Below are 12,006 nucleotides of genomic sequence, written 5' to 3' on the forward strand. Positions count from 1 at the left end.
AAGAAAAACTGAAATATCACATGGTCATAAGTATTCAGACCCTTTGCAGTGACACTCATATTTAACTCACATGCTGTCCATTTCTTCTGATCCTCCTTGAGATGGTTCTGCTCCTTCATTGGAGTCCAGCTGTGTTTAATTAAACTGATTGGACTTGATTAGGAAAGGCACACACCTGTCTATATAAGACCTTACAGCTCACAGTGCATGTCAGAGCAAATGAGAATCATGAGGTCGAAGGAACTGCCCAAGGAGCTCAGAGACAGAATTGTGGCAAGGCACAGATCTGGCCAAGGTTACAAAAGAATTTCTGCAGCACTCAAGGTTCCTAAGAGCACAGTGGCCTCCATAATCCTCAAATGGAAAAAGTTTGGGACGACCAGAACTCTTCCTACACCTGGCTGTCCAGCCAAACTGAGCAATCGTGGGAGAAGAGCCTTGGTGAGAGAGGTAAAGAAGAACCCAAAGATCACTGTGGCTGAGCTCCAGAGATGCAGTAGGGAGATGGGAGAAAGTTCCACATAGTCAACTATCACTGCAGCCCTCCACCAGTCGGGGCTTTATGGCAGAGGGGCCCTACGGAAGCCTCTCCTCAGTGCAAGACACATGAAAGCCTGCATAGAGTTTGCCAAAAAACACATGAAGGACTCCCAGACTATGAGAAATAAGATTCTCTGGTCTGATGAGACCAAGATTGAACTTTTTGGCGTTAATTCTAAGCGGTATGTGTGGAGAAAACCAGGCACTGCTCATCACCTGCCCAATACAATCTCTACAGTGAAACATGGTGGTGGGAGCGTCATGTTGTGGGGGTGTTTTTCAGATGCAGGGACAGGACGACTGGTTGCAATTGAAGAAAAGATGAATGCGGCCAAGTACAGAGATATCCTGGAAGAAAACCTCTTCCAGAGTGCTCAGGACCTCAGACTGGGTCGAACGTTCACCTTTCAACAGGACAATGACCCTAAGCACACAGCTAAAATAACAAAGGAGTGGCTTTGGAACAACTCTGTGACTGTTCTTGACTGGCCCAGCCAGAGCCCTAACCTAAACCCAATTGAGCATCTCTGGAGAGACCTGAAAATGGCTGTCCACCAACGTTCACCATCCAACCTGACAGAACTGGAGAGGATCTGCAAGGAAGAATGGCAGAGGATCCCCAAATCCAGGTGTGAAAAACTTGTTGCATCATTCCCAAGAAGACTCATGGCTGTACTAGCTCAAAAGGTGCTTCTACTCAATACTGAGCACAGGGTCTGAATACTTATGACCATGTGATATTTCCGTTTTTCTTTTTTAATAAATTTGCAAAAATTTCTACATTTCTGTTTTTTTCTGTCAAGATGGGGTGCTGAGTGTACATTAATGAGAAATAAAATGAACTTTTTTGATTTTGGCAAATGGCTGCAATGACACAAAGAGTGAAAAATTTTAAGGGGTCTGAATACTTTCTGTACCCACTGTGTATATATATATATATATATATATATATATATATATGTGATGACCTTCAAAATCTTTGTTAGGCAACAAGGATTTAACACTGTGCTATGGTGAGTACCGCTAAAACTGATAATTTGGCACAGCAGCCAAAATGGTTTAAACATTTACTCTCATTTGGATAGGTTATGGCTTTGTCAAATGACTAAACAACATGTTAGTTTTGGTAACCCTTTAAGCTTTCCCCTGCACTCTGCATAAAACCAGGTTTTTCTGCTACTTTACACCAGGTGTTAGTTTCATTCAGACTTGTTATTTTGCAGCTGTTCTAACAGGTGTCATGTTTCGTCACTGTGAAATTGCCCGTACTGTGCCCCTGACTGTGTGTTTCTGTGACCTGAGAGGGGAAATGTTTGTTGCTTCTTTGCGTCTTTGTCGGCACTGCTCACTTGCTTATTTTACAGCAAATATTATCGAAGTCACTTTAAAAATCCAATCGGTCTCCAAATCACTGATGTTGTGTTTACCCCTCCTATCCACTGTTTCATCTAGTTGTGCAGCTGGCTTCCTCACTCTGCTTTACATTACCAAACACGGGTGTTTTCCATGTTTTTTTCCTTGTTGTCCTACATGTGAGCCACGTAACTCTGTTGTTGTAGTCTTATTGGATGGTTAAAGGGACACATTTATCCATAGAAAATCACGCATCATCTCGCCATCATCGTGGAGGGGATTTTTATGTTTATGCATGGCTATAAAGATCATTTTAACACCCAGCCTTATGTTTAACAAAAAGAAAGACTGCAAACCGATTTTCACACATATGGAAATGAATAGAAGCCAATGACTGTACACATAAAAGCATTCAAAAATAGAAAATAATTATTTCAGTTAGATACTTATCATATCATGGTAGTGTGAAATTAAAACAAGGCTCCTATAAAATGAAATGTATAATATAATGATTCTGCATTAGGTTTTATGTTCAGTGCAAATGTTTATTGCCAAAACTATGGAGGCCAAAGTGGTGGAAGATGTTTCATGTGCTTCATCCTATACCAAGCAGTAAAGAATGATTATTTTTTAATGTTTTACTATGAACATTAAACATTAGCAATTTAGGATTCATAGTTTATATGTATGGCTAATGTTGTCTGTAGAGGATGTACATCCTCAGTCATTTCTGTTTTCCTAATTCAGCTTCTAGATCAAATCATGTCTATGATGGAGATTGCAAACCGCACCTTACATTTGAAACAGAAATTAGCTGATGAAAGGCCAGGTGGATGGCACACTAATTTTAAAGGTCATTGTTGTGTTTACAGCTTTCTTAACCAATTTTTTTTTATTTTGAAATGCCCCCAAATGGTCCAAGAATTTTATTATGTCAGGGTTAATGTTAATTATACTACAACCATATTGTAATTGCAACATGTGATAATATAGGAACAACATCTGGTATAATATAGGAATAAAAATGGTGGCAGTGAATGATCAAAAATGTTCCTCCTGAACATAATCTGGGATCATCCAAGATCAACCTGCTGGTCGGCAAGTTAAAAGCAATAACTGTGACCTGCAAATATAATATAATGTATCTATCTGTACAACACAGATCCTAAAAATGTTATTGCTCTATCAATAAAAAATTATGCAAAAGTAAAACTAAAAGAATGGAAAAGGTTTCTGGACTGTTCACTTGATGCACGTACATCATCAACACACATACACACTGCTAGGTAGACACAGACACAATTCCTTGGTTAGATATTGCATTCTTCTCATGACCCACCACAAACCTAAAAGTTCCTCTGATCACTGTAGCAGCACTTAAATTACAATGGTTGCAGTGGTTTTGGATTCACAGTTGTGACAATACAACACAAGAATGACTATGGTATGCTCGACACAGCTGACTGTCACTTTCCTGTTTCTAGTCAAGGAATCTCAAAAAAGAAGGAGGCACCATGTCATCAGCATACAACAAACTTGGGGAGTCACTTGGAAGCCACAGCAGGTTTCTGTTGATTTGGCTTCCAGTGCGGCAGTAGTAAGTTACCTGAAGAATGCTGATGCCTCTTTAACTACTCCTTCTTTAAATTCCTTGGTTCTGGTTTCCTTTGTGCCTTTGTTGTCTAGTTTTCATTGTGAAAAGCCTCTGGACTGGATGCCCCATCATCACTGAGGACCTCTGTGTTGATGAAGGTCCCAGCAAGTGATGCACCCAGGGCCTGCTTGACAGGTGCCATCTCTGAAAGAATGATGTTATCATGGTTGCTCACCAAAGTAGCCTTGTCCATGATCTCCTTGCTGTGCTTAGACACCACAGCATCCAGGAAGTCGTATTTGTGTGACAGCATACCACTTTCAAATAGGTACTTTGTCAGGTAAGAGAAAACTACATTTGCCAAAAATGATGCCACCATGGACACAGACTTGAATGGGAACCTCTGTTGGATAAAATACTCTACATCCCCAGTGAGATGGTGGATCTTCTCCTGGGTCACCCAGCCTGGGTAGTAGATGAAAGGAGGGAGTTTAAGGTAGGGCTCCCCTCCACCAATGCGCAGCAAAAGACCAAAAATATAGCCAGCAACAGAGCCATAGGTATTGGTGCCCTTGATGAATAATACACTGAGCAGTTGGGGAAAGATGATGACGTAGACCAGGTCAGAACTTAGGTACCACAGGCCGTACACTGATCCCGTTAACAATGCCATAGCAGTGGCAAAAGCTCCAAATACAAAGATAGTGAGTCGCATCACCCAAACAATCTCTCGATCTGAGGCCTGGAGGATAGAAGAGAGGGATAAAACAGAGTGAAGAGGGAAACAAAACATGGAGAAGAAAAATGTGTGCTGCTGCTGTGCTGCTCCTCCTGTGCTCCCTGTCTAGACTATTCCCCCAACACACAGCACTGTGTGTGAAGTAAGTCTGGTGTAGTGGCCAAGCCACATTACTACAACTTCTGTGTTCATCACATGACACAAGCTGGCCCACAAGTTAGCTGGCACAGTGCTATACATACTCTCTGGGCCCAAAAATGCAAATCATCTGGGTACATGAAGAATTGTATGTGTTGCTGTTCATCTTGTATAGGAATGAATTGAACATCATATGCAGTATCCACACCTTGATGCATCCATGGACAAAGGTTGACAGCTAAGCTAATGAAGCTGTAAGGCTGTACACTCGGATAAAATGGTAAATGGATTGCACTTTTCTTCCATAATGGTCAAAGTGCTTTTTACCTCTGATTTACCCATTCTCACACACACACACACACACACACACACACACACACACACACACACACACACACACACACACACACACACACTCAAACACTGATTGCAGCACAGCCACCATATGTAAGACACTGGCCTGACCCACTGGGAGAAACTTGGGGTTCAGTGTATTGTCTAATTTCATGTCAGTCTGTCTTTCACTTTTTCAGATTGATCAACGGACAGATATTGCCATCACCAGTTCTCACATTGCTACCAACAAAATACATATTAATATACTATGTAATAGGTTACCCGCTGATTCATGTATAAGCCGCAGAACCTTTGAAATATTTTCATTTTTCGGGCCATTTGACTCAGAGCTTGCCTGCTTCAATGTTGTCTGAACCATTGGGGTCTGGATTTGTATGTACAGCAACGTACAGTTAAGTGTAGATTCAATTTGCGCAGCTGTTATGTTTCAAGACACAATCTGACACATTCATAAACCCTTGGGATAGAACTAAAATTGATTTATTGATTAGCTGACTGATGCTTGCAGCCACTGGTTCAAACTTTGCAGATTTGTGTTAGAATTATTGTTACACTCTTACCGACTGCCGAAAGGCGAGCTGATAGATGTTCCTGGCAAACATGGAGCTGGCTGAGAGAATAGATGAGTCTGCTGATGACATGACTGCAGCCGACACCGCCCCCAGACCAAAGAAGGAGATGTAGGGTGGGCAGAGGTGCTGAAGCACTATGGGAAGGATCATGTCTGATTCATCCTTATCCTTTGGTGGGAGGGACCCATAAGTAGTTTGGTTCCAGTCTAGAGGAGAAAATGGGGAGCATATTCAAACATGCAATAATCACAACATAATTAAAGTTGTACTTGGCACACGGTTTATATATTAATACAGTTTCACCCCTGGCCAACCTGTGGAATTTTAGATGGATGGATTATGAGATTACTCAGGATTTTTGTACTAATCCTTTAGCTTTTCAGACAAAAGAACAGACTTATTATAATAATCCCTGTGGATACACCTTTTCAGCTCCTGAAAACTAAAAGGGCTTCCCCTGTGCTTAATCAGAACAGAGATTATAAATATGAGGCTGTGGTGTTTTGCTAAAACAGGGAAAATCCATTACCATAAGACAAAAGTTCAAAATTATGAATACTACTGGAAATAAAGCATTTGTGTAATATTAAGTGGTTAATAGACTGGTTTGCCAATGACCCAGGGCAGCTTCAACGTACTAAATACAGTATGAGTCATCATTGAAAAATACAGTCGGTATTTCAATGCATTTTAATGGTAAAAGTGATAATAATAATTTGTATGAAATGTGTATGTGATGTGATGATTTGATGGCTGATTAATTACATTGCATAGATGCAGGCTTATTATTTAAAAAAAAAAACTAGACAGTAGTAGATTTATGTGTTAACACAATGTTTAAAATCACAATATACTGATTTGAATTTTTCATCAATGGTCTCTGCTTCTTCAAGCCAGTATTCATTTTAAAATACTACAAATCTCAAAGCTGGAAAAACATTTTTACTTGCAAGGACTCAAGGACTCTCATTATAGTGAACTGAAACTAGCATGTCTAACTCGACACTGAAGGAGCTCATTCACTGAGCAGCTAAATCTGGTAATGGTTTAGGTAAACTGGTCTTCATGTCTTCCAACAGAATTATCAGTCATCTCTGCACTTCTTTCCTGTCCTTAATACATCAAACTCCCTCATTTCCCACTGTTCTCCTCCCATTCAATGGACATTGTTTGTCCTTGTAGCACTTGTGCCTTTAAACCCTTGGTATCTTTCTGTCTTTTTGCCAGTTTTTTCCTAATTTTTTTCATCATTCAAAAACTGTGTCTTTCTCTCTCTTCCCTTGATGTTTGCAAGCAGCACTTGATTACTGCCGATTATACATGAAGCAGCTTCAGACAGACCAGATTAATTAGCCTCTCCTCAGATGTAATATTCACTAAACCGGCATGGTCCGATGGCTCTCTGCTCATCGTGACAAGAACCGTCTGCTGTTGTTTACCCTCCAGACACTGCATGCATCTACATTTACACATCTGAAAAAAAAGCTGCTGGGGTGTCAACAATTCAGGAAGGCATCGTCTTCCCTTTGATCACACACCCCTGTTTAAATAAGGGATCAGATTCTTGGATGTTTCGATTGTCTTGTGATGTTTCATTAACTGCTTAATTAATGTGTGTGTTTGTGTGTATGATATGTTTGTGTTCCGCTGAGTAATCTGATTTAACAGCTGCAAACTAGACTAATAGTGTGTCTATGTATAGATCATAAAATAATATATTTAGTGATATACCTATATATATATATATATATATATACCTATATATAATTTTTTATTTATATATATATATATATATATATATATATATGTGTGTGTGTATGTGTGTGTGTGTGTGTGTGTGTGTGTGTGTGTGTGTGTGTATGAACAGCATGATATATATACTTGTCTACATCATATAAACAGAACTGTTGTGACTTGAGTGTGTATTTACCAGTGGAGGCCCCTATAGCTCCTATGAGAACTGAGGGGACAGCCATGATCAAGCAGCCGAAGGCGGCGAGGAAGGAAAGGACCTGGGCGTAGGTAGCTGAAGAGGCAGAAAGTACCCGTTGAAAATAGACCTGCCAGGGAATTCCCCCCAGCATCTAGAAACAGAAACACCATAATAAATAGAGACACCAAACCAATGCAAGATACAGTTTAACAACTGTATTTCAGTTTTTCTAAATAACACTACTAATAAATTGTCATTCAGAAAAATACCCTCAGATGCCCTATGACATAACTGCCCCCTAATACCTTTAAAACCCCCATCTGGCAACATTTAACAGTTTGTGCAATTAGTTCACTCAAAATGTATGTGCAATTTACTTTACGACAATATGCTGTCTCTTGGTGAATCTTCTGATAAAAGTTATGACTTACCAGTAAACAGAAATTGTCTGCCCAGAGCCAGTTGTCCTCAGGATCGATCTTCCCCAGCCAGGGGGACTGGTAAATTGCTTCCTTGGCTGAAACACTGATGTCCGACACAGCAGGATTGGACAGGGCAAAAGGCACACTGATCCACTGATGGAGAGGATATCACAATGCAAATATTATTATTTATAATACTATGAATACTATTGGCTGTGGGCTTTTTAAGACCCTAACTGTATGGGTTTAAATTGTAAATATTTTTCCATATCCACAGTCATGACTAAATGAGCAACAACCAAAGCTGGAATAAAAAAAAAAAATACAAGTACAGATTCCAAATGTATGTTTGAATGCTGTGTATCATTTGGGAGTTTTTGGCATACAAATTGTCAGGATTAAACACTTTACATCAAATATTGGTTAATGACAGCATCAAGATACCTGTTCTGGCCTTCTCGTAATAAAAAGTTAGTTAATCATACTGCTGTGTCTCCAGTACAGTCATTCATTTTCTCTGTACTCACTGGTTTGTGTAGATGTTTATACCACATTGAAACTCACCAAGCCCACAAATATACAGAACAGCTGGACCACATCTGTGTATGCGACGGAGTAAAGTCCTCCAACAAGTGTGTAGAAGATCGCAATCAGAGCTGAGATCACCACCGACATGTTGATGTTTATGTCCACGATCACACTCAGTGTGGCACCTGCAGGACAGTAGTTAGTCAGTTCAGCAGGCACAGTCAAGACTCAGAGATATAGTGCAGCAATTGACATGGTGAAATAAGACAAATACAACATTTTAAGTTTAAACATGCATGTTTTGATATTTAAATAATATTGTTCAGTTAACACTGACCCAGGGCAGATAAAATGGCTGCAGACCAGAAGATTTCTCCCATGAGTGCCGGGATGAAGAGCAGGCCCCCCATCCTTTTTCCGTAAAGCTGCTGGAAGGGATCCAGCATGGTGACGTATCCACGCGATCGCATGGGCTTGGCAAAGAAAAGGCCCCCTGAATAATGTCAGACATTATAGTAAGCAGAAAAAATTGCTTTGTAGCCCTTTTAGAAAACGCATTTTACAAAACTATATAAAGTACTAACTCACCATAAAGTCTTTACCCATCACATAAGTAGTATATCGTGACCCTCACTTTTTTAAAATCTCTGCTTACCATTACCAGCTTTTACATGGGAGAGTTTTTCGAAAGGTCCCTACCACATTTTCATTACCCTGCACTATAGGTTTCCTCATAGTGTGAATGTAGAAACACCAGACGTGTAATCAGCATCAGTTGCTTGCTGTCAGAGTTGTGGTATTGTTGTATGGTATACTGTTGCAGGTGCAGACTGATTCGACAAATCTGCACTGCTTTGCCACAATGCTAAAAACCAAAGCAGACATGGGGACTCCAGTAACAGATTACCTTCTTAGATCTTCTTTTCTGCCTGTAGCCTACAGTGAATGGCAGTCAGTGACAATGTGTAGTTAAAGACCTAAAAGGTAAAATTCATTAAATTGTTCTCTAGAAAAATACTTCCAGCACCTGTATTCTTACTGCATATGTTGTTGTTTTTTTACACACATTTGCTTTGTACAGTAAAATTAAAGAAATCACTACAAAACCACTGGTTCTTACCTACTACCAGACTGAGAGCATAACCAAAGGGTGCCTGTGCCCAAGCCAGACCGAAGTCTGGCAGGTAGACGTACTCTGCTGTCCCATTAATGTAGCCACCACCCACCCAAGTGGCTGAAACAAAACCACAAACAGAACTATTTTAATATTAAATGTGTTGCCTCTGCCAGGTCCGTGCGTAAAAGACGGAGGTGGCGAGATTTACTGTTTTTTTTCTCCTCATATAGCACACAAATGTGACAGAATGCGCTCACTGGTCAACTCACCGGTCATTGTGAATCCGCCAACAAAGAGTCCGATATCCCTTCCCCCGACCATGATACTCTCGCTCCGGTCCCCGCCATCACTAACTCCGGAGTTCTTATTCTTCCACGCGGCCCAGATCCCCACGAACAGAATAAGGACATAGAAGACCACGATAGCCACAAGACCCTCAGCGTGGATGGCCATGTCCCCGTCGTCTGCTTCCTCCCGCCGTGATCAAGAGCTATTGTGCGCGGAGAACTGGGATCTCATGGAGGGAACTTGGAAAACACAAAAAAGTAAAACACTTTTCTGTAGACTGGTTTGTCTTTCACCCGAAATAACAAATGAACTTGTGCAAAACAACTTTAATCAAGTCTATTAAAAGACAGACTGTGCTTTCATACGTATTTTAGAGTTTGACTAAACTCATACGAAAGAAAAACACTGATCCACAGTGTTTTTTTGAGACTATCAAATTCTTGATGCTACAGGATTAAATGTGTGTAATGTGCTCCCAGCTTCAAACATCTGATGTCCAGAGCTTTCCACACAGAAGCAATTCAAATCAAAATTCCATGTTGCCTGCGCACAAATAATCTCTAGTTACCGCATATGACCACAGAATCCATGTTCACCAAATTTATGAACCTAAACTAAATGTTTTCCCCAATTTAATGCGTAAAGATTGAATTATTGTAGCTCAAACATAATCAGGTAGACAACTTTCTTGCAAATAACAAATCAACTAGTCACCACTTGGTTATACGTAACTAGCAAGTTAGACTGTCGGTGAGATTAGACTGTCTCTTTTCGATCTTTGCTCAGTTTACAACAAACGATCCAATTTCTCCTTGAGCAGAAAAGACTACGAAGAGTGGCCATACCTTAATGTATCCACATGACGCATGCAACAGAGGAAGACGAACTCCATCATTTGTCATCAGATCAAAGAATATGCATCAGAAAAAATAAAGTGGAACAACCAGTGTCCAACAGATTATTAGTGTTGAGGTTGTTATGTCCATTAAGGTTTTTACGCGCGACTTTAATTACAGACGCTGCGCGCTCCAATGCTGACAGTTTACGCACTCAGTGCCAGCTAATTTTAACTTTATTCTACAAGTGTATATGATATATTATACCCTAATGTGATGTATATTTAAAAAGTAAGCCCACACGCGTTTGTTTCCTGTAGTGCTGCCGTGCGTAAAAGTCAATTAATGCTTTTCAAACCGAAGCCCCTTCGATAAAAAACTGCGAATCACTGACCAAAACAGATCTAAAACATTTGGAATTTGGTTTTATGTGCGATGCTGCATCACTAGAATCAAAACAGGTTTTAGTGAGACCTTTGCGTTGAAGGAAGCTGGTATTGCATTACTGATCTCTGTTTAAATCGAAATCTGCCAATGTAATCAAACGCACTTAGATGCACAACCAACACACTTGTTAAAGACCATAATCGGAGAAACGGACATCATCTTACCTTTCTCTTGGAAAAACCGGTCTAAATAGAAAACAGCAGCACTGTCTCCAAAAATGATTAAAAGTACCACAGATGATGTGGGTAAAATATTCCACGAAGTAATCCTCTTGGAACAAACAAATTTTCCTCTTGTTTTTTTAAGTCACCGATGCTCGACGGAAAGAGAGAGTGAGGGAAAGAGCGAGGGAGGGGGAGAGAGGGTGGGGTGGTTGGAGGTTGGAGATGAATGGGAGTGGTGGGTTTATTGGGTGCTGTCAGTGTGGTAGATGGTGGATGAATGTCTTCCAGGGTAGGACGAAAATAGCACCTAATAGAGAGTGGCATGACGCACAACCTCTCCGGGAAAGCTTTCCAGTATCATAATATAATATTGGCAATGGATGAAACCTTTACTTTGCCAGGTTACATTTCAGGCCTGATTTACGGTCTTGTGCAGGACCCCTGTTGCTCCACGGTTAAACATCGCGTTTATGCTGCCAACGCTGGCTGCATTGTGATAGTGTTGAGGACGTAAGTCCTGTGTAGATTACGTTTGCATTTTATGATCCACTTTACTACGCAACACCGACACTTTTTTTGTCAACAACTTCCAATACAATTTGTATTGGCAAAAGTCATAAAGAAAGTGCAATGAATGGTGACCCACAGACATTATTTCGATCCTCAGCGTGTAAGGGACAATATTTGGCCATTTTCTTTAGATGCTGTCTATATTTACCTCGTAAAGGCCCTCACCTCTTAGAACCCGAACCAAGTGGAACCGGCATTAAAGGAACTACACCAATTCAACTACATCATGTTATCCTACTAATCATGTTATTTTAGTGTTTTTAGTGTACTATGAAGGGTTTCTGGTATTCTATGAGTATTTAGTTCTCTGTCCATGGTGCTGAAATGTGAACAGACTTCCCACAACAGAAACCTTTTTTTTTTTATTAGGCTATAATACATGAACTGCGATCCTACTAAGTTGAGCAT

General features: G+C 40.3%; 1 protein-coding gene across 1 annotated transcript; it reads right to left on the minus strand.

Annotated features, from left to right (window-relative positions):
• Positions 1-3,575: 3,575 nt before the first annotated feature.
• LOC113123653 (high-affinity choline transporter 1-like) lies at positions 3,576-9,746 on the minus strand. The gene is made up of 8 exons (XM_026295864.1): positions 9,563-9,746; positions 9,297-9,410; positions 8,514-8,669; positions 8,213-8,361; positions 7,658-7,801; positions 7,224-7,377; positions 5,282-5,499; positions 3,576-4,229 (listed from the first exon to the last, which is right to left on the minus strand). Exons 1-8 carry the CDS (start codon positions 9,744-9,746, stop codon positions 3,576-3,578), a joined length of 1,773 nt encoding a protein of 590 aa, XP_026151649.1.
• Positions 9,747-12,006: the final 2,260 nt, after the last annotated feature.

The sequence above is a fragment of the Mastacembelus armatus genome, chromosome 21, assembly GCF_900324485.2.
Source record: "Mastacembelus armatus chromosome 21, fMasArm1.2, whole genome shotgun sequence".
Lineage (NCBI taxonomy): Eukaryota > Metazoa > Chordata > Actinopteri > Synbranchiformes > Mastacembelidae > Mastacembelus > Mastacembelus armatus.

Coding starts and splice junctions, on each gene's coding strand:
- LOC113123653 (XM_026295864.1), bottom strand. CDS start 9,746: ATGGCCATCCACGCTGAGGGTCTTGTGGCTATCGTGGTCTTCTATGTC. Junction 8,362..8,513: donor AGCCATTTTATCTGCCCTGG/GTCAGTGTTAAC, acceptor ACTGTCCTGCAG/GTGCCACACTGAGTGTGATC. Junction 7,378..7,657: donor CAGACAATTTCTGTTTACTG/GTAAGTCATAAC, acceptor TTCTGTTTCTAG/ATGCTGGGGGGAATTCCCTG.